This window comes from Eurypyga helias, unplaced genomic scaffold (assembly GCF_000690775.1).
Source record: "Eurypyga helias isolate BGI_N326 unplaced genomic scaffold, ASM69077v1 scaffold11316, whole genome shotgun sequence".
Classification (NCBI taxonomy): Eukaryota; Metazoa; Chordata; class Aves; order Eurypygiformes; family Eurypygidae; genus Eurypyga; species Eurypyga helias.
The window spans coordinates 13,778-36,502 of NW_010254781.1; the positions used below are offsets into that span (position 1 = coordinate 13,778).

Consider the following 22,725-nt stretch of genomic DNA (forward strand, 5'->3'; position numbering starts at 1 on the left):
TAGCCCATGCAAGCTGGAGCAGGAGCTGCACAGGTTTGCCTCAACGTGAGGCAGCACTGGGAGCACGGAGTGGCAGCACTGCTGTAGCTCCAGGCAGGAGGGAGCAGAGGGAACGCCTGTCTTCCACCCTCTCCCCTTTCAGCTGCCCCAGTAACCTCAGGGGAACAGCAGCGCCTACCACGCTCGAGTACAGTCCAGCTGTAGGGAGCTGTATGGAGGGAGATGAAGGTTCTGCAGCAGCAGGAGGCTGGTCTTTTCTGACCACGATTGCACCGAGCCAGCCCCTCCCTCTCAGAGGGGGCGTTTTGGTCGCCTGTCATGGTTTGGTTCCCCCCTGCACCGTGCGTAGCTGCTGCGCAGGGAGAACTAGGGCAGTTACTCTAAAAGCAAAGATCTTCCCCCATGTCAGAGTAGGGAAGAAAGCAGCTTACTGAGATTTCCAGATGAGCAGCTTCATGTGCGGATGCACCAACTCAGGGTGGTCAGCGCCAGCCTTACAGCTCCATTTCCCTAGCTCCATGCATGCCCGAGCTGCTGGTTTTAAAGGCTTTGCCACTCTGCCCAAAAGAAAAGGTGTTTTCAGACCAGTTAAATTCATTGATCTGCACTTGATGCAGTTCTCCTGGTGAGGAATGACTCAGAGTACAGCCCGAGAAGCCTTTTGCTTCTGTCTTAATCCTCCCTGACTGGTCAGAGCTCTCAGCTCTTCCTGAGCCTGCGCAGACGGACGTTTCACCTGCGGAACTGCAACTTTTGGTTTAAGCGTTTCCCTGTGACTGGAATGAGCACCTATGCTCACTGGAATGTTACAGCAACGTCATGGAATTTATTTAGCTATAGTTGAATAGTTTTAAGCTATAAAAAGCCTAAAAGATGCAAGCACACTCTCAAATCACAGCAGCCCTATGGCATCCAAGATTCCAGGGGAGATGTGAGTGCTGGTCTCATCCTGCAGGCTCCTTTCTGTTCCTCGCCAAGACAGTGACCAGGAAGAGGAACTGTTTCTCATCAAGACTTTGTCTGGGTTGACACCTGGGATGAGAAAAGGAAGGAGTCAATCAAACCAAGTGCAAGTGTTACATCCGTGAGATGTCCTGCCTGGGAAAAGAGGTGGTGGTGTCGCTTAACAACTGGCACATAAATAACCCTTTTGCCTCCAGACTGCAGGGACTAACCGCTGCCCAGGGGGTACTACAGTGTCCTTGCAGTTGTCAGATACTGGTACCAAACAGCCAAGCTCAAATTTGGGCTCAGGCTAAATGCTCTAAATGACCAAGCCAGGCACGAGCCTTGCTCCCTCTCCCTGCACTAGTTTGAGCGAGCAAGTAGCAGCAACAATTCCCGTGCAAGGTGCGTAGCTGCGCTCCCAGCCATGGTGATGGCCGTGGATTACGCGTTATCCTACGTAGGTAGGTGCTGCGTGCACCTCTCTGCCCTGTAAGAGGAACTGAATCCCCCTGAACTCATGCAAAGGGCCCTTGCGAGAGCTTAGCTGCGCTCTCTACAGGGCTTGAGCATTGGAGGAGAAAGCATGAGTCACGTTCCCAGCGCTTAGATGAGGCCTTACCACTGTTAGTTGGCCATTTTTGGCTTTGAAGACCTGAGGCTCTTGCCCAACGGTAAACACCATTGTCCCTTCCTTCCCAGAGCCAATGCGAAACTGGAGACTGCAAGTACACACACAATTACTTGTTAGGTGCTTTCCTCGCAATAGGCTTTACCCTAACAAGTAATTCTGTGTGTACTTGCAGTCTCCGTACACACAGAATTACTTGTTAGGGTAAAGCCTATTGCGAGGAAAGCACCTAAGCCCCCTTTATTTCTGTTCCCTTGGCAAATCTCGTTAGATTAGAAGATCAGAGCCCTCCAGCTTAGGTAAATTTCCTAAACAATTGCATTATACCACCCGACGAAGAAGGGTTTGATGAATGGAGGTGCCTGCCTGGTCCAGGCATTTGCATTTCCCTGGTACAATTAAGCACTGGAAGATAAGCAGATCTGACCTGGAGAAAAACCACTGAACACATGGAATCTAATTACAATTGAAACGCAAAGGCCAGGGAGAAAAGCCGGAGCAGAAGGACAGGTTTCATATGCCAGTTTCAATTCACGTAGAGATTTGAGAGACAGACTGCATCCCCCTGCCATTAGCTTGGTGACATGACCGAGAAGGTTCCTCTGCTCAGCAATTGCATTTCAGGGCCTTCTCTGTCTTTTAGGGAGAGGAGCACTTATCCTGAAGTGACCCAGAGGCTCAGCTTTCCTCAGAGCTGGGGCTAATGAGATCCATTGCGAAGCCACTAAACCCACCACCTCACGCCCAGGTCACCTCAGCAGAATACTTTAAAAACCACTTTGTTTCAGGCGAGTTGCCTATAAACAAGTTTGGGTTTTGGGCAGGTGGGTCACGGGCAGCTCTTTGAGCAGAGTAACACACCAAGCAAGGTGCAACCAGCGTGGGAGCAAGCTTCATTAGCATGGGAAAGGAAAGAGGCTGGATTTTTATTATATATACAAATATATATTGTTATATATTTATGTTTTAACTAGAGTTTCTTGCTCCAGAGCATCTCTTCTTTTCCCCTGTGCCTACGAAAAGGAGCCGTGAAAGCAACCGTGCTACTGCACCCCACCTGACCAGCTTAGGGCACATCTGCTGAGGTGACATTAATATTTTTGACCCAACTAGTCCAGGCCTAAATGTTTTTGAAGCAGGTTCTTCCACAAATCACAGCCAGCACAATGCTCCCTTCCTTACCTTCCCTGCACAACTTTAACGAGGTTTTGCTTATTGGCCAGCATGCAGAGTTTGGTGACCGTCTCAAAGATGTGCTCACACTGAAGTATCACATCTCCCTGGAAATAAAACAAGAGGCACGCAGACACCTGGCATCGCCCCAGCACGTACGCCACGTGGCAGTTTGCCTTTAGAGACCCTTTGCCAGTGCTGGAGGAGCGACTGCTGCACAGAATTCACGATAACGACACCCCAGTTACAAGTCTGGTTCATTAAACGCCCTTGCCAGGGACTATTTAGGATTTATAGCAACTTTGGCTCCAGAAGAAGGAAAGTGAAAGCTTTTATGATGCGACTGCAATGATGTAGAGGCCTCGGTGACTACAGAATTAGTAAATATTGGTAATTGTGTAACCCCAGTATTTCACAGGAAGGTATTAGAAGCATCAGCTACAAGACCTTGCTTCTAACCACCAGCTCAGAGTAGCTACACCACAATTTTCTACCTTCTGTTTGTTGTCCTCGGGAACATGAATGACGACGATCCCATCGCTCAGGTTACTGATGGAAATGCCTTCAAAAGAAACCCAGGAATTAGAGGAAAAACTACAAGAAAGGCAGTTCCACACCACCCTAATCACCTTCCCAGCATTAGGGGGCTGTTACCGCAGGGGCAGCGACTCCGGCCCGGACCTGTTAACAGCAGGAAGTCACGTTCCTGAAGAGCTCTGTACCTTACCCAGTGTGAGGGAAATATATCTGCCCCCCGCTTAGAGCAAAATGCAGCTAAGCTACTACTTTGAAGACTTAATCTAAGGTTTGTTTCTATTTTAAATACCTTCTAAAGATCACTTTATCCATCATCCGCTTGCCTGTAACATTTCCAACAGTGGAAATATATTCCACCCCCGGACTGAGTTCAGACAATAGCAGGATTAAAGGAAATACCTACAAAATAGGGTAGGAAAGTTTTTTGGGTTTTTTTTTCCTCCCCCGTTTCAGCAGAAAGTGATGTCCTCCTGCATTTGAGTATTTCAAAGAACTGTCCCCTCTTACTCGTAATTTATGCTTCAAGGAACTGCCTGCTGACCCTTTATCCACCCCCAGGAAAATGTGTTCTCAGGTAGATCACTGCTTCAAATATCTTTGAAAGACCCAGTTCCAGTAGTTCATCTTTCACCCCCGAGGCCACTGTCAGAAAGGGAAGCCCCCACCAACTTCCACCGTTACCTCTCAGAGTGGCGTAGTCTATTTTCTGCTTGATCTTGGCCATTTCCACCACATACGCCGAGGACTGGGTCAGAACAAGTAGCCGGTCTCGTGCTTTGAACCCGTTCCGGTCGTATTTGATCACGGGGGTCACGTACTGAAAACAAGGAGTTGGCATCAGCGTTTCTCACGACCGCAGGCTCCTGCGCCGGAAGGAGCTTGGGAAGGAGACGCTGCGTGGTGGAGCTGCGGATCCCAGTCACAGCAGCTGCCGCCAACCTCTGCTTATAGTGAGCTGGGTTCTTTCCACTTGGAAATTTGGGCGGCAGAATCTCGCTTGGAGAAAGATGGTTTACCTGTGCCCTCTATGCCATAACTGTGGGAAGTGCGGTGCAGACACTTCTGCCCATTACAGCCCAAACAGGGTTAGACGTGCTTTTTAAGCTTTCACAAATAGGAGTCTTAAATAATTTTTGTCTAGGTGCATTGTGAGACCCGTCTCCCATTTAAAAGCAAGGAAATACTCGCTACACTGCTCTTCCTCAGCCTGCCCTGCCACAGGCACGGCTGCAGGACAACCTCTAGCATCCCCAGCACCCCGTCCGTGTGACCGACCAGCTCCAGGGCTGCCGAGCTCCAGCTGTCCTTCCCTTACCTTGATCTTCTCACCGTGGATGAGCTGCAGGACTTTGGGGTTGATGTCGTTCTCTTCTGAGGAGCAAAGCAGAAAGTTAAACTGAGTGTAGGAGACAGCCAGCCACCCCTCCCACCAGCAGAACACCGGAGAGCAGCATTCATCCTATTAGTCCTTGTCCCCTCGGTATACTCCCTTCCAAACGGTGGGTGCTCACTTCCAGCTGCTCCTAAACCCATTTTGGTGATTTTTCCTGCCCGACAGGTAATTCACACTGGGTGTTACTGGCTGTTCTTGGCTCAGGCCCTGGCACAGAAGAGCTGGTGCCGAGAGTCACCCCGAGCATTTTTCCTACTGCTCAGTCCCCCAGCTGGAGCTCTCTGGGAGTTTCCGGTAATGACCCCAGCATTGTACCTCCACCCCACTGCCTCCACACTTTACCCAGTCTCCCCGACCCCTCACCCAGCCCATGCACTATTTGGGCTTTCTTTCCATGCCTTTTGCTGCTTAACACCAACTACGTGGATTCCCAGGATTCACATCTCTCCTTCCCAGCAGCTCCAGTCCTTGGGACTGGCTCCCCACAGCTGGTGCCACCGCACTGCGCCCTCGCTGCTCAACCTCCCTGCTCCATCCAGCCCGGCACAAAGAGGATTTCGCTTGGGTTCCTGGCTCTGTCCTCCCAGGAGGGATTCCCAGTTTGAGAACAGAGTGTGGCAGAGCGATGGCCAGGTTTAGCGTCACCAGACACCACTGGGTAGAGGAGTTCAACTGGTCATGCCCAAATGCAGCAAGTGACGCTGCCTCCGTCAGATGGGAATTTCTCTTAGAAACTGAATCCGCTTTATCAAACAGATTTTTCCCAAGCGAGGAGCACGTGGCTGAGCCCGTCCGGGGTTTGTTGCATACTCACTCAGTCGGGTGTCCATGAAAGGCTGGTTGATGCTCTGCAGGTAGCCCTCCTTCTTCCCTCTGAAAACGGCACTTGCTACCACTTTTTGCTGTAACTGTTTGAGAAGGAGCAGCCTTTACCCTCTTGGTTTCTCCATCAGAAGTTAAACACAGGCACCGTTACTGCACAGCATCATCCTTTCCCTCGCGCAACATCTCCCTAACTCACGCTGCGTTTCTTCCAACACCTTTAGTTTATTCCTGTATTACAGCAAATAAAGGGGTAGTAGGGACTAAACAGTCCTACAGAATTTTCTTCTTTATGGATTCAATTATATGAAGTGCAGTTTTAATGCCGTAACATTCAGACCCGTGTGCACGTAGGGGAGCTGCACTGTACACTGCAGGGGCCACCCAGACAAGCACCCGACTCCAGACTTGGGAATGTTTGCTCAGCAAGAGGAGCAGTGCTCTGTCCCAAGGTGCAGTTTGTTTCAGGCAGTTCAGGGAACAGACAAAACACACTGTGCACGTATGATAACTCGCACACTTGCATTCCACGTGTTAGTTACCTGCACTTTCCTCTCAGCAGTTACGCCTCGGCAGTATTTCCTCACTAGGCTCCTAATGCAGATTTTCTGTAGCATTTCAGATGTCTAAGTTAAAGAAAAACAAACAAAGTTTGTTTGCAAACAAACAAAGTGAAGTTGTGCAAACAGCTCCCACTGTAGTCCTAACAAACACTTGCCTGGTGCAAGCAGGTTTTAACATCTAATGACAACTCCATTTGAGCTCTCTCCACCCAGAGACCACCCTACCAAAGAGCTTTGCTGCCAGGGAAGGGTTAATGCCCAGCAGCAGCTGAAGGAGATGAACACCAAGTGACTGAGCCATTACTGAAGTCACTAAAAGCAGCAAACCCCATCTGCCATCCTGCGTGAGATTTGGCGTGCCGTTACCGTTGCTCTTCACCTTCCTTCCCATCTGAGCTTTCTGGCGTCCTGGGCCCACCTCACCCAGCATGGTCACAGCCAGCGTGGGAGTGACCTGCTCTGGTCCTCAGCCAGGCTACGGGCAGGATCAAAGGACCCTAACAAATGCCAGCAGCGGTTTCTACATGAGAGTTGTGCTGGGAGCAATTTGAGTTTGAGCAATTCACGCTCTGAGGCTACCTGTCCTACCAAAACCCGTGCAAGGCGATAGGCTACAGGTCCATCTGTCCTGCAAGCTTAGAACACTGTGGGATTAATTTGGTCTTTAATAGAGCTCGTGAGTTCACTCTGTTGTCAGTGCACCTTCCTTCCTATTGCTTGAAACAGAAACACCAAGCTCCCTCCTTTCCCTTGGAAACTTAGCGACAGCAGCATCCCTCGCACTCCCATCTCCAACAAATACAGAGGATCAGAGCTCTGCCACCATGCTCGAACAGAGGACAAGCTGGCAGACCCCCGCTGCTCTTTTCCCACATGAAGTGTGCACATGGGTGACCACAGAGCGAAGCTGTCTTCACCCCTCCCCGCGCCCGTGGCAACCCTCACCTCTTCCAGGATGGAAGGAGGTTGGAGCCAGCTCTTGTCCAAGACATTTTTTGGAACGTGGTCTCTGAGCTTCATCAGGTAGTTGTACTGCACAAGCTGCACAAATTCAACGTTCTCTGGGCAGAGGGGCTTCTTCCGATTGATGAAGCCATTTATGAATCTGCAGAAGATATCCGAACCAGGACTCGTTACCTTCAGAATCCGTGGAAATGACAGGCAAGTCACAGAAGGCACACAACAGGCTAACAGACCAGTGACATTAACTCTGTACGCTGTCACCTGTGTGACAGAAATAGGAAATATTAAGCTTCATAAGATCCAAGTCACAGAAGGCACACAACAGGCTAACAGACCAGTGACATTAACTCTGTATGCTGTCACCTGTGTGACAGAAATGGGATCTTATGAAGCTTAATATTTACAGAAGGCACACAACAGGCTAACAGACCAGTGACATTAACTCTGTATGCTGTCACCTGTGTGACAGAAATGGGATCTTATGAAGCTTAATATTTCCTAACATTAACAGCTTTTTTTCGCAAGTCCTGTTGACCAAAATAGAGTGCTTTGGAGTCGGAACGGAAGACCAGCTCTACACCTGATGCAGTATTCGGGAGCTGGGTTTAAGGGAGTGGAGAAGGAAGACCATAGCTAAGAGAATGGACAGGCACGCCAAGGATTGGTTTGGAGACCCTCTGGACCAATATGAACTAGCAGAGCAACAGAAATTTGTGCAAGTCAGAGAATTCATGAAGAGGTGACAGGCATTTCTGACCAACCCCACCTGGCAAGTGCCCTAACTACAACGATAGCTTAGGAACGGGTGTGAAGGAGACTGCTTTGACTCACTGTGCTGTCAATACTCTGGACTCATCATCCAGAGACCTTCACCAGGCTGTGACCCACCACCCACAACCTCCCCACCCCCAGAGCGATAGTTACTTCCTGATGATTTGAACAGCCCACGTCCTCTTCTTGGCCTCCTTCCGTGCCAGCGCTCCTCGCCAGCAAGCCTCCAACTTGATAGCTGCAAGAATTAATCAGGCCCTTGTATTAGTAACAGAGGTCCTGTGCCACTGTCCTCTAAATTCACAGAGCAGAAGTTATAACCGGCTCTTTCGCAGCTCTTACTCTCAAGATCAGCTGATGGGAAGAAGTTTAGAGCATCTCCTCCATAATAACTGATCCGGCACTACCTGCACGGGGCAGGCAGTGGTGTACTGCACACAGCAAGCAGTTCATCTCAGAAAGCTGGCCTTTCAGCCTGCAGCATTATTTTCCAGCCTGTCCCCTGTGCTAAGGGCGTTTGTCTGCCCAGCAGCACCCCAGAACATCCCCACACGCACTGCAGAGGGTGCTGCCGCCGCGCAGAGCTGCTCACGCAGCCGATGCCTGGGTGACACCGAGAGCACACATGGAGAGCTGAACAGAGCCAAAGGGGCTTCTGTGAATGCTCTTCACACAGCTTCCACCTGCGTCTGACCCCAACACCCACAGCCCTGCAGAGAAGCTGCCAGGGCTACCTGCAGCAGCATGGATGCGACCTCCCAAAGCTACAGCTCTGTCCGGAAAGCATCGCCCTAGGAATCAAGTCCTCGATTCCAGAGCCCATACCTGCTTCTTTCTTCTTCTTGTACTCTCTCTTTCCAAGGCATCCTTTATATTTGGCCTGTAGTCTTGAAACTAGCCAAGAAAAAAAAGAAAAAAGCAGAGACATTGCCTGTATCCAGAGGATGCCGGCATCCAGGAGCTGTGCTCCCAGCCATCAGACACCACGTGCCACGGCACAGGAGGGTCTGCACAAACACTGAGGAACAAAGGTGCCAAAACACCAACAGGACCAAAAGCAGCCTGTATCAGCTACCAGCAGCCCCATGCATTTCTGCATTTCAAGCAGGTACAAACAGGTAACACCAGGATGAGACAGGCGGTATCCCAATCCCAAGGGAAAGGGACTCGGTACATCTGGGCATGGACCTACTAGTCAGACCATGGAGCTCTAAAGCAGATATGTTCCCAGAACTACTGATTTATTCCCACCCTAAGCGTTTCTGGATTCTCCAGAGCGGTGCAGACCAGGGGATTCAGCTCCCACCATGGTACATCTGCTACGTGAACCTGGAGCCCAGAAACACCATTCACCCGGGCGCTGCTGCTCAGGCTGTACACAGTAAAGGGAACTGGAACCATACCTAACAGGTGCTTCCTGAATTCAAAGGCGTCTTCGGTAGCAAACAGAGTCTTTGGGAACCGAATGAATATTTTGGTTCTGAAAAAGAGACCATGAACAGCTTATTCACAGCAAGCCATCGTTTCAGCTGCCCCAACCGGGCTCAGAGTCCTCCAAGCAGCTGTAACGCCGACACGTTACATCTCCTCCCATAATCACTCTTCATTCGTCAGCTGGCACATCCTGACGGGATGTAAAGGGCTTGGCAAAAGGTGGCAGGGAGAGGGAAGGGAGCAAGACACCAGTTACTGCACGAGGTCCCGGGTGCCCTGGAAGGTGCGAGTGTGGAGACCCCAACTTCACACAACTTGTAATTCTCATTGGAGGGATCCCTGCAAGTTTCCCAGGAGCTGTGGAGGTCAGGATAAGCAGCTGAAACACCGTGAAAACAGGTTTCCTTGTCTTTGCTACTACCCTCAACATTAATTCATGGATTCTGAAAGCCACAGGTTGAAGGTGACATTAAAGAGCCTTGCCTTGCCCCACACCTTAGCAGGGAGGACAAGGTTGTGGTTCAGCACTGGTTGCAAAAGGCAGTTTAAAAAGAGAACTGAAGCCTAAGGCAAGTTGCCTCTGGCTGCCCAAGCAAGCTGGAAGACCTGGCGCTGAAGCAAGGCAGCTCATCTCCCCTAACCCAGAGAGGGAAGAAATTCAGCTGGATTCAAGCTTCCATGGAAACACAAAGATAAAGAGGAAATGTATACATCTTGGCTTTTTAACCTGTCTCCTTGCTCCTGTGCATTGTGTACCTTTGGGGTGAGGTTCCTTAGGCCTGTTTTAAAGAAGTCATTAATCAGAAGCCGTCAGGCCTGCAGACACAGACAGGTCCATCCAGTTCACGGGGTTAAGAAAGAGCCAAGCTAAAGGGATCTGTTCACACCACTGCATCTCCCAGCTCTCCAGGAAGGGCAGCATGGTGGCTTGCAGCCACGCAGAACAGAGGATCAAACATGTTCACGGAGAGGGTGGTGAGACACTGGAACAGGTTGCCCAGAGAAGCTGTGGATGCCCCATCCCTGGAAGTGTCCAAGGCCAGGCTGGATGAGGCTTGGAGCAACCTGGTCTAGTGGAAGGTGTCCCTACTCATGGCAGGGGGGTTGGAACTAGATGATCTTTAAGGTCCCTTCCAACCCAAACCATTCTGTGATTCTATGATTCTATGTCAAAGAGGATGCAGCTGAGCAGCGGAGATCACAGCCAGAGAAAGGCAGTTTACCTTCCCAGCTTGTATTCCTCAGGCTTGTAGCCGATATGCTTGATGAGCCTCTCCACACCCTCAGCTGCTGGCCCATGCCAATGTGGCCAGGTAGCTGGACAGAGGGATTTATACCTGAAAAAAATCAGCAAGACATCAGCACAATTGACTTGATTTTTGAGGAACCCCTTCCTGAAACTTTTCCCCTCCAAAACTCCCACTGCTTTATTTGAGGCACAAGATGCCAAAGCAGATCAAAACAGATGCAGATAAAACCCACCTGTTTGCCAACACCTCCTTGACCTTGACATTTCAGCCAACCTTGCCCTGAAGCCCTCACGGGAGGGCAGGTTCATCTGGCTAGAGGGTAGAACAGCTCTGCTTACCTTTGCAAGAAGAGTTCGTACTTCCGCCGGTACGCGAAGCCAGCTCGTCTGACCCGCAAGTGCTCCATCAGTCCCAGGTATTTCACCTGGTGTCGGATCAGAAAATCATCAAACTTCCCTGCAGCAAAGCACACATACTCGCTGGTAAACACTGTCTGTGGGAGCTCACTCACTTGTCCATATCTTGGGACAGATAAGGAAGGGATCAAACACACAGTTACCCAAAGGTGATGACTTTGCTGCTAGCTTGACTAAGAAATCACAGAATATTATCATATTATTTCTCTCTGTATAGTCTCTATGTGTTCTGTGGACGCATATTTTATCTGCTGCACCTCCTGCAGGCTAAAGTCTCCCTCAGTTCATCCCTGTATCTCAGCTGTGCCTTCAGCCCACTGCCTTACCAGGCTCCTTGTTCTCGTTGGGTTTAATACATCGGACATAAGAAGGCTCCTTGGACATCAGGATTTCTATAAGGCTCGTCAGGCTGTTTTTGAACTGGGTTGCAACCTAAGACGACATTGAAAGAAGTTTCTTCGCTTTGGAACTCAAACACTGCGGTAATTGAAATCAGCTTGTTCCCTGCATCCATCTTAAAAGCGTAAGTAAAAAGCTGACATCGGCATTAGCACCACAAAGCTTTTGAACCATAGTTAAGATCATAAGTTACCTGGACAGATTGCTTAGCAGGGATATTTGAAGCCCTGCCGTGCAGCTGGGCACACGAGGCAGCCCTGCAGCAACACACCACTGTCGGATGCTCGGCACAGGGCTCGTTTTAGAAGGATGCGTTAATAACAACGTTAAGGTAAGTCACGTTGGGAGCTGCTGTCTCAGCAACATCACTCTAACTCCCAGGGAGCTAGCAGGGGTCTAACACCGCCACAAAAAAAATAAACCCACCGAGTTCAGGACTAAGGAGTGATCTGTGGTTCAATCAAGTCTTGAGAAGTCGGGGTTTATAATCAAAGTTAAGATTAAAGATGCAACTCACAGTCTCTGGTCTCCTCCTGTTGTCTAGCTCTGACAGTAAAAAGCAGTCTCTGATGATGCCATTTTTGGAGTTGCACAGCACCTGAAATGGGATAAGCGAGCTTATTTAGCAGGCGTGCTATTCCCATCATGATGCTTCCAAGCTTGAGCAGCCGTTAAGGGCGTGCATCCTCAAGAACATTGGGAAGGAGAAATACATGTTCTTGTTTGCTGCAGAGATTAAACAAATCAGCTGCAAAACAACTCTGCTTCAAGCAAAGTAACTTAAGAGCCTTTTCTTCTCTTACTTCTTTCAGGTTTCTGTACAGGAGATCATTATTCTTCTCCAAAAATCCTGAAGAAAAAAAAAAAAAAAAAAGAGGTTTAATTCTTCTTGAAGGCTACAGCATTGGCTTAGAAGCTCAGGTAACTTCCAGGCTGGCCCTTTACCCACACTCACCAACGGCACAGTAAGTGACTTCTCCTGCGTAGTGAAGGAGGCGGAAATCCACCCAGTCAATCGATTTCCGTGTTTTCTGGTCTGCAAGCTTGCGACTGCAGGGAAAAAAAAAAAAGCATGAAGAGAAAAAGCAGCAGATAGGCTTCCTCAGCTTGGAGAAAGTCACTGGCACAAAAAGCAGCTGGGGGTCTATTTAACGTCTGTTCTATACGTGGCTCTGTCTGTACAGTTCTGGCCCGTGATCACATTACCCTCTATGTCCAATCTGAACAGGCAAGAGCATAATTCAGTGCTGGAAAAGGGAAGTCAGCTACCAAAATCTCCACAAAACACCTGTGATTCACCCATTGCTGTTCGTCAATGATCACCCTTTTCAGAAGTATTATTATTTCTTCCTGTAACAGCTATTTCAATACCTTCTCACTGCCTACGTCAGAAAAAGCTCGCCAGCTTCTTCAGCTTCAGAGTGAATATGGGGAGGGAAGGATTAGTTGAGGTATTTTGCCTTAGCACAAGAACCCAAATACAAAGGAGGAATCAAAATTCTCAAAAATAGCAGGAGAATTTTAGAAAGCACACAGAAAAAAGAGCAACTTGACAGTTTAAGTTTCAGCTTTGTAAGCAGTCACTAGCAGCAGAGTTATGTGTCACAACAGCACATTAGTACATCAAAATTTCCTTCCAAGAGTATTGCCAAGCACAGATCCCATTTAAGTAGCTCTAGCACTTCTATTTAAAGCTTTTAATCAGGCAGAACAGTATTAAGGCACATTGTGGTGACAAGAAGGTTGGCTACAAATTTTCCACTTGGCTGTGACGAACTGCGGAGATGTAGGAACGGTGACAATTCAGCCGCGTGACTCTGAATCGATGACTTGTCAAAGCCCTGCAGTGGGCTTGTGCTGGGAACTGCCAGAACAGCCCAGCACCAACATGTTCATCTGCCACCACGACCGAATCCAAAAATTATTACAAATAAAACCAGTTATGTCCCCCTCACAGGGGTCCCTGGGGCATTAGGCTTCTTTTCACAGTATCTTCAAATTTCTCTGGTGGGCAAAGCCATCTATCCTCCTTGGGCCAGAATCACGGGCCAAAGCCATCTCATTTTCAGTCCCTAATTTTAGTGTGGAATGAAACCAGGCTCAAAGAGCAACATCACACCAGAAAAGCAGCCGGGATCCTCCCCACCACCCCAGGTCCTACTCTGCCAACGTTGACAGCAGATGGATGGGCTCCTTGATGTTCGGTAGTACAGAGCAAACCTCGCTCCCTCCCCAGTACTCTGCTACAGGTAAAAGATGGGAAGAGTTTCCTCTGCAATAGGATACAGAGCGTAAATGCATACGTCACGAAGTGGGCATGATCTCCTACTTTCTCTTCCAGCTTTTCCAAGAAGCTCAAGTCAGTCGCTTCACCAGGGCGTAAGCACTCTTCATCCTGAAACAGCAGGCACCGGATCAAACGCCGCTCTGAGCGGGCCTTTCCCTCCTTGCTGACGTGGAGTACAACTTTGTTATGCAAAACCAAAGCGCTTGGTTACAACTTGAGATTTCTATTTTATACAAGCCATTTCCTAGTTAAATCTAGAGCTTCGTTTACCTGCTCTCAGTAGAGCTGTCACAATAAATCAAGTTAAGTCAAATCGGACTTTTTCCTTCCAGATTTGGAAATACTCTGCCTCATCCTTTGTTATTTGCAGTTCATTTAAACAAGAACAGTGAAAGATGACACCATTAGACACCAACATTCAGAAGGACCTGAAGGACTCTGTCTGGATGAATCAGGGTTGGAGGGGGAAGACAAGTTTACAGATTAGAGGTTTAGATTAGATATCAGGAAGAAATTCTTCACAGAGAGGGTGGGGAGGCACTGGGACAGGTTGCCCAGAGAAGCTGTGGATGCCCCATCCCTGGAAGTGTCCAAGGCCAGGCTGGATGAGGCTTGGAGCAACCTGGTCTAGTGGAAGGTGTCCCTGCCCATGGCAGGGGGGTTGGAACTAGATGATCTTTAAGGTCTCTTCCAACCCAAACTGTTCTATGATTCTATGATTACACTTTTCCTGGCTATGGGATGAATTTTCCTCTTTCATATTCACAAGAGTCTGGATGTCTGGCTTCAGGTGGCTACGGAGAAGCACTCCTGGAGTTCTGCAGCCTCCTGAATGGTACTCAGGAGAGCCTGGGAGTTCCCTCCCTGTTGCTGACTATAGCCAGCCAGGTTGCTGCAGGTACCTTCCTTCCATGTCTACGTGTCTCCAGGCAATAAGCGGAGAGAATGGCCAAGGTCTGTCTTCTCAAGCACTCAGAGTTGCCATGGAAGCAGCATACCTCCTTTAAAACCCACATCTCTCTAGCAAGCAGATCCTCTACTTTAATCTCCTGGGTGTTTGTTTGCCAGGTCTATTTGTTTACATTCTGAATAATGCAGAGCCATCACATAATTAGAGGAAAAACCCCTCGGTTATGGAGCATTACGGTAGGCAGGCATTTTAATTTAAGTAGCACAAACCCTCTTCTTACCAGAATGGAGATTATTCCTTTATGCTTCTGCTCAACCAGGTCGCAGATGATCTTGTTGTTAAAATATGGAATTGGTTCCCACTGGAAATAAGAGAAAAAAGCAAGGAAAGTTTGAGAGGAAGATCTTCTCCTTGCAATTTAAGTTCTTTGGAGCCAGGCTCCAATCCCACTGGCTCCAATCCCAGTAAAGATCGAAGTAGTGAGTTAGGACCAACCAAGCTGCTGGCGAAAGCGTGAGAGCACAGCCATCTCTCAGCCCACGCTACAGCCTTCCTGCTTCCAGCAGGACACACTAATTTTGTACATTAATGCCCTCCATTGTCCAGTGTCTACACCATTGGAGCTCCTCATTTCCACAGGGATGTTTTCCCCAAAACTGCAGAGGTCAGCAGTAACACATCCTACTCCTTTTTACATGATGTGAGTTAAGCCTAGGCTGAATTACACTGCAAAAATGGTAACAGAATGAGACCCATGGCTATCTTGTACTTCCCAGATGAACAGTGCAAACTTAAAAAGAAAAAAGGGAAAAGCAGGATGCTTTCTTCACTGATGATCAAAAACTTTCGGGGCAATGGCAGTTCAAAGGAAAAAGGGAGAGGATAAAAAAAAGAATACCTCTATTCCTTCCAGTTCATACTCCTCCTGCTCTGCTTTCAGGGTCATCTCAATCAACAGCTGCTGGAGCTTCTCATTGCAATAATTAATGCAGAACTGCTCAAAGCTTCAGAGTGGTTAAATGAGCATTAGTTTTTTTTTTAATCTCATGCACAGTTTTGCCTCTCCCACCACTACCTCTTATTTTCAAGCCAAACAGCCCACATCTATTGAAATCAAACCCATGCATTCCTCCCGGGCAGGCTCAGACCCAGGCAAGCAGCCCCAGGTGGGTTTTCACCAGGGGAACCAGCTAACCCAGCGCACTCGGATGTCGCGGCCACCCTGAGCTCGCCTTGCTTGAGTACGCTCAAGAAGCCACGTAAGACCTCGTCACGCACCCCCACCAGCACGGGGACAGAGCGCCCCAAGGCTGAGGAACAGCTATTACCTGTTCGTGTCCAGCACTTCGAAACCATAGATATCCAGCAGGCCGATAACGGTTTTCCGTGTTGAATCCTGTTAAAGACACCATTGCTCAGTAATCGCTGCTGCAGCTGATGCTTCTCCCCCAAGGGTTTCACTTTGTTTCTTCCACCTAAATTTTAAGCTTTGTCTTCGAGCTTCGCGTGCCGATGGAGTAGCCACTTTACAACAGGTAATTAACTGCTAAAACTATTTAACATATCACCTTCCACACCTAACTAAAGAGTTTTCCAGCTCCGTGCTGGAGGATGCCCCTACATCGGTTATCAGGCATCCAAGGTATTTGGAGACGAGTGCCACAGGGCCACATCGGAGAAACTCCCTGCGGCATGTTAGGAGCACTTAGTATCTAGGAGGACACTAGGCAAGACACCAACCTTGTTGGCTAGAGAGCAGTTAATTTTGTTGACTAGCCAAGTGAAAGTTCGTCCGTAAATTGCCTTTGCTACCGCATCCCGAGCGTAGAATGCCAGATCCACATTCAGTGGGCTTAGGACCTAAAAATAAAAGGTATGCCAGAGATGATAAACACCACAGACGATCAGAGCATCATCTGCAAAGCCAGGTCACACTTGTGGCTTGGAGAACCAGCCATGTTGTTGCAAGCCACGGCACAGTGCTCAGCCTATCTGCACTGTAGCTGCCTACGGCTTTATTTACCATCAGCGTTACCTGGGTCTGGTGTACGGGTGCAGACCAACGGGATTGTGGCAGCACATGTCGTAGAGTACTAATTTGGAGAAGTGGGGAGAAGTATTCTGACTTCCTTTTAGTTTTATTTTATTAAACCTGGTACATAATGCTCAAAGAACAAGTTTTCTTTTGTTTCTGCAGCCCAGTTTCCCAGGAAGCACTCCAGGGACTGAACAAAAGGACATTGTTTGGCTCAAGCACAGGGTTGCCTGCAAGTCCCCATTTCTAGCTTTTTTAACAGTTACTACCTTGCTCAGCAGCAAAACTCCAATACTGAGAATATGTTTTAGTTCAACATCTAAGAAGATTATACAGAGGGAGAGAGACAGCCAGAGTGATCTGGTTTTACTGTAATACAGAGCTGCTCATCTGCCCCCCCACCACGAGCTGGGGTGACACAGGACTGCTCAATACCTCTTCGGATCTGGCTTCGATCTTCCGATGGGTGAGAGCTTCCTGCAGAATGGACAAGTGCGCACCCAGTAGCTGCAGAGAAAGAAATACTTGCACTCAGGGTATGGCCAGCAGGAGACTGCTTAAAGAAGTCGTATTGTATGATTAGTAGGGGATAACACCCACTCCCCCCCACTCCCCTTCACGTCAGAGGGATGCCAGCCTCAGCAGATCTCAGGTACAACCATCTTCGAGCAACAATAAGCAAGGAAGGTTCAGAGAGATGCTGACACTCATCCAAGCATGCTGGCACTCTGCTGCACACAAAAGGGGCCCCACAATTAAAGAGAATTTATAGCAAGGAGCTAAGTATTTATATAACAATCCTTCTGCTTTTAGGAACAGATTTTTTTTGTCTTTAGGAGGAAAACACAGCAAGGTTAAGGCTTTCTTCATAGCACTTGTACCACTGACACGATCTGGGAATAGCGAGATACCTTTGAAATCCATTTGATCTGCGTGCCATCGCGAATGATGGCATGTCCGTTGCTATCTTCTTCAAACTGAATGTTCCCGAGGTGCAGGACGCTAGCAACAATTCCAAAAAGATGCTAATAATGAGAGATACAGCATTAGAAAAAACAGGTTCCCACAGCTCCAGGGGATGGCACTAACCTTTCCCAGGCATGCTAATAAACACAATATTGGGTAGGCGGAAGGAGGCATCAGACAACCTGCTTCAGAGATACAGTACCTCCAGTTGTCATCACGCTGTACCAAGGGATAGAGCTCTTCACCCACCCACCCCCACCCCCCCAAAATGATGTCCTTCCCCACCCTTAACACCACTCTCAAGCAAGACTGCTTCCAGCACTTTTAAGTAAGGAGGGTGCTGCTGGCTTTCCCTAAATTCCCTTTGGTAGGCTCAGCCCCTTTTAACACGCATACCTCGACATCTTTTTCCGTAAAGTCAATGATAGAAAAGGCTTTGCGGACTATTTTCCAGTCGTTCTTGTCATTAATAGAAAACACTTTGGCACATCTACCCTAAACAGTAAAAGAAAGATGAATTAGTACAACTCATTGGCAAAGCAATTATTATCCACAACAGAGCACACTACTGGGCACACCACTTTCATTTCCAGTTTCCTCAGCCTGTACAGATGCCGTACACAGACAAACTAGCGAGTTTTTCCCTCCTGCTAGTCCTGGAAAGGGCTCATTTGATCAGATCTTTCAGCTTGTACCTAAAACTTCAGATAACTTAAAGCATTGAGCTTGGATGGTGATCATGATAAAATGGCTAAGTCACGTGAGGAGCCTGAGTTTACAGCCATCTTCCCTTTTTATGGTCATATTATCTTCTGCCCAAGTATTCTTCATTACCAAGGAAGAAAGGAAACCGAGAGCACCACCATGAAGTAGCACTGTAACCATACCTATGGAACTCTATAACAGGATGCCCATAAATCCTGAGAAACTAATTTTATACCAGGTTCTGACCCAGGAGCTCTACAGGAGATGCCTTTATACAAAGCGTAACCTGCAGACAGATAATATTCTGCTGTTTAGTAGCTCAGACTACTCTTCTCAATGAATCAAGAAGTGTCTGGACCATACCAGAGGGACCAGGATCATGGAATGGTTGGTGGCATTTGCTTAAGAGGGTTTATGTTCTCTCAGCAGCAGTAGGGATGGCAGCAGTAAGCCATTCAGCACACACAGAACACGGGGAATTCACCAGGATTCTTACTAATTGTTTAAGTGATGGCTTAAAAAAAAACTCTGCTGTCACTGGGTCACGTTGCCAAAAACCTTGTTTCTGCCCCCACAACTATTATCAGCTGATCCAACAGGAGATATTGTCCCTTATGAGCCACTTATCCCTTAGGCCATCACAGCTAGAGCAGCTCCTGCTACAAAAGCACCCAGGGTAGGTGGTGTTCGACAGCCTCGGGGCAAATGTCTTTGCGACCAACCTGCCTGTGAGTTTATACGGGACACACAGCGGGTTCTGTCAGCAGCACCTTGGCACACGAGGAAAGATGCATCTGCAGTCCCTACAATTCTAGATGTGAGACACAGAGCAGGACAAGCTCTCACTGACCTGGATGAGATACGCATACTTTTGGGGGTTGCGTTCCAGCCCAAGCCAGCAAAGAAGATCCTTGTCTCCACCCTCTAATAACTGGTAGAAAATATGGAAATTCCTTTCTCCGTGGTTTTGGTGGACAACTCTGGATTTCTCAATCAGGTAACTGAGGATGTGCCCTCCCACTGGAGCTCCCTGGCAGAACAAGAGAGATCACTAACAGAAATAACATCGCTGTGATGGCTGTTCCTCCCTACCTACGAACAAGGAGCAGTAGCAGGAGCATGTTTCTGCTGGTACTTACCTGTCAACGCGTGTTTAAGACTATCCAACAACAGTACAAGCTGTAGCTAAAGAGTTTAGCGTAACCTGTGCTTTACAGCCATCTATATTAGCCTTATACAAAGTGCTGGCATTATTGCCAGCAATACAGGAAGATTTCGGGATGTATTTTACTTGCAGAATGCAACGCCTGTAAAAATAGGGTCAGAAACCTGCAGTGTAATAAATCCTGTGCTGCCTGGTAAGTGTCCAAGAGGTTCACTGATACAGCCTGTTTTAAGAGCGGTCCATTAAGTTTGTTCTCACCTTAAAATCAAATTGGATATCCATGTATTTCCCAAATCTACTGGAGTTGTCATTACGCAGAGTTTTTGCATTTCCAAAAGCCTACAGACAGACAGATAAATTAAGTCACTTCTCCTGAGAACCTGACAACCACAATAGGACAAAAGTTCCAGTAACAAAGATTTGCTGCATCAGCCGAGTCCTACTGCTGAATTTAATGGGATTAAAGAAATACAAACTAATATATTTCCCTAGCTATAATGTGGAATTCAGCTGAACAAATTATCGCTCTTGTACAACCTATAACTGAAGTAATATGGTGTGCAGTTTCCTCGTACTCCCAGATTTCAGCCTTCCTCCACTATAAAACCCAAGTTTATATTTCTAAACATGAAGTGACATTAAATCCCAAGCATTCTTTCAGAGGTTGCTCTGCCAAGAGGCTGAACGTATGTTATTATTTGTATTACGTATGCAGGAGCAAAAATCAGGTAAAGAAGGAAGCCTTTCCTGGGTGCAGGTGTGTAGACTTGCACGAAAGTCTTGTGGAGCGAGACTGTCTACACCAACTCTTCTGCATCCTGTACCTTTATTGAGTTTTTACCTCCAGAACGGGATTGGAAAGCAGCAGACGATCACGGACGATCTGCAGCTGCTCTGTAGTTGGACAGGTTACTGCGTAATACTGCAAGATCTTCTTGGATGCTTCCGTCTTCCCAGCCCCGCTCTCTCCAGAGATGAGGATGAAATGGTTGTTGTACTCACTGCACATCACCCGGTAGGCATTGTCGGCTATGGCATATCTGAACAAGGATCACAACAAGTACTCAGAGGAGAAGCAGCCGTGAGACATGGCAACAGGGGACAGAGTATCAGCGTTTTATCAGAAGTACTTACTCCTCATCTAATACGAGGAGTATCGGACACGATGGGAAAGCATGCGACCGACCCAAGGTCTCATAGTAAAAAAACCAGTCTGTATTTGGGGGACAGACAGGGCTTGTTCTTTTCTCCCCACTGTTGCTGTAGGATTTATACAGGCAGCACAATATTCCTGGTGAATAATGTTTACACACAGCAGGGACTCCCTTTTCTAAAGCAGAGGGGCCAGTTTGGATTCCAGTAAAGTGAAGATCTCAACTTCTGCTGATAGAGACAGATATAAAGATAACCAATAGCGGGGCTTTCACCGATATGCCACTTAAGGAAGGAATTAAAAAAAAAAATCCTACTCAGCAGATCACCCAAGAACTTCCAAGAACCAAAAAATTCCAGCTCAGGGTTCAGAAGTTCAGGTTTTTCCCCTCCTGGGAAGTCCAAGTGGAAGCTGAGCATGAGCAGCTACGCTGGGTCCTGTGATTGCCCGCACTGACACGGGGCCTCAGAAGAGGAGGCAGGATGACTGGAGTGTTTCGGACAAAGGAAAAGATGTTGACTTTCACACGGGCAGAAAGAGGTGGTGGTCCGACTAGACCACGTGTAGCGAGGGGGACACACTGAGCACTAGTCAGGATAGTTATTTTCAAAATAACTCTTCCCCTAGTTTCCCCAACATCATTCCTGCAATCCTTTTGTTCCCCTTTTATTCTCACAGCCAGCTAGAGACAAATCCATCCTTACCTCCAGGAAGATAAGAATATCAGCATTCGCCGGAGCTAGTGACTGCGGATACACATCCTTGCTGCTAACGCACAGCATTGCGGAGAAAACCCAATTTACTGACAGAAACTGAAATCCTAAGGGTTCTACTTACAGATGTGGTGGCAGTTCAAAAAAGTTCACCCCTCGATAAAGCTGCATCTGGGTCACTGTGTAGATATCCAGCTCTTTGTAAGGGTTGACAGATACGAGAAGAGTGCCAATATATGTCTGCAGGGAGAAAGAATGCATGCAGGTGGGAAACCTGTTCCATCCTACGATGGCAACTCCTGAAACTGGAATCAAGAATGCCAGCACATTATGCAAGAACAACCAGAAAAAGAGGCTACAGAACTTGTTACAAAAAGCACAAACAAAACCAACTCCGCAGGTGTCACTGCTTCAAAGCCAACACCAAACTTCTAAAATCTACCCAGTTAAGACTGGAGTTGAGCAATGAAAATCAAGCTTAGAGCCTTAGAAGTTGTATACAAGGTTTTCGTACCTCATCACGCTTTTTGATACCTCACCACGCTTATAGTTTTTTTTTTTCCCTACTTAAAGTTAACACAATAATGCTTTTACTATCCCAACTCTGTTTCACAAAAGTCTTTGTAAATGACCAGTGACTAATGCTATGAAGGAAAGCCAAGCAGGATGTCTGTTCCATAGGTAGCTGTTCAGAGAAAATTCCTTGACAGTAAAAGGTGATCAAATAACACATTTCAGGACACATTACATTTTCCCTTGTTTGTATACATTCACAGTACATTGAGAAGTCCTGTTCTGCCTTCTTTTCAATTATTTCCATTAGTGTTATACAATTATCAGACTTCATTTGACAAAGGACCTTTTAAAATACTACTTGCTGCTGCTGTAAGCCAATGTATAACCTCAGGGCTGCTGAGAAAACGGAGATGACTGTGAAGTCGTCTTAGTTTGCACCATGAAACACTCAGCACTTCTCAGCTAAGCGAGGTACCGTGTTCAGCACTGCCTTGCCTTCGAAGGCACTAAGGGAATAGGAAAGCACATTGTTTGGACCTTTGAAAGGCAGCTCTGAGCAGGCTGAGACTATCTTCATCAGCTAAAGTAGGCAGCGCTACTGGGTGATCACCCTGCTGGGTGCTACTAACAAGGTTTATTGTGTCAGAGCACCATGAAACCAAATCTGAGAGAGCATTTTCTGTATTCATAGTGTCTCCTGCCCCTGCAGTTTTAGCTTGCATCCCATCTAGATGAGCAACCACATTTTTCAATATATGTAAAAATAAATAAAAAATATATTAAACCCACATATATTTATATGTATGTATGCCACACAGAGACATTTCATGAGTCCACACGACCAGCACTTACATAGATGAGGTTCTCTTGGTAGCGCTTGCGAAGGTTGTTCAGGAAAGCGGTCTCACTGGTGTGGGAGTCCAGGAGCACAAAGTCCTGCACCCCAACTCTGTCCCGGGCTATCAGAGCTCCTTCCAT

The 22,725-nt window shown here is 47.7% G+C and overlaps 1 protein-coding gene across 1 annotated transcript; it reads right to left on the reverse strand.

The window, feature by feature from the left end:
• Nucleotides 1–806: 806 nt before the first annotated feature.
• Nucleotides 807–22,725, reverse strand: MYO1H (myosin IH). Its single transcript, XM_010153130.1, has 31 exons — nt 22,600–22,725; nt 21,356–21,471; nt 20,207–20,405; nt 19,624–19,704; nt 19,051–19,230; nt 17,892–17,990; nt 17,441–17,554; nt 16,965–17,036; nt 16,235–16,354; nt 15,823–15,890; nt 15,393–15,498; nt 14,775–14,855; nt 13,601–13,692; nt 12,253–12,347; nt 12,101–12,147; nt 11,815–11,895; nt 11,225–11,330; nt 10,821–10,938; nt 10,456–10,569; nt 9,202–9,278; nt 8,624–8,692; nt 7,952–8,036; nt 7,010–7,169; nt 6,044–6,127; nt 5,494–5,587; nt 4,602–4,657; nt 3,968–4,103; nt 3,244–3,311; nt 2,759–2,856; nt 1,568–1,667; nt 807–1,032 (listed from the first exon to the last, which is right to left on the reverse strand). Exons 1-31 carry the CDS (start codon nt 22,723–22,725, stop codon nt 1,009–1,011), a joined length of 3,066 nt encoding a protein of 1,021 aa, XP_010151432.1. The 3' UTR covers nt 807–1,008.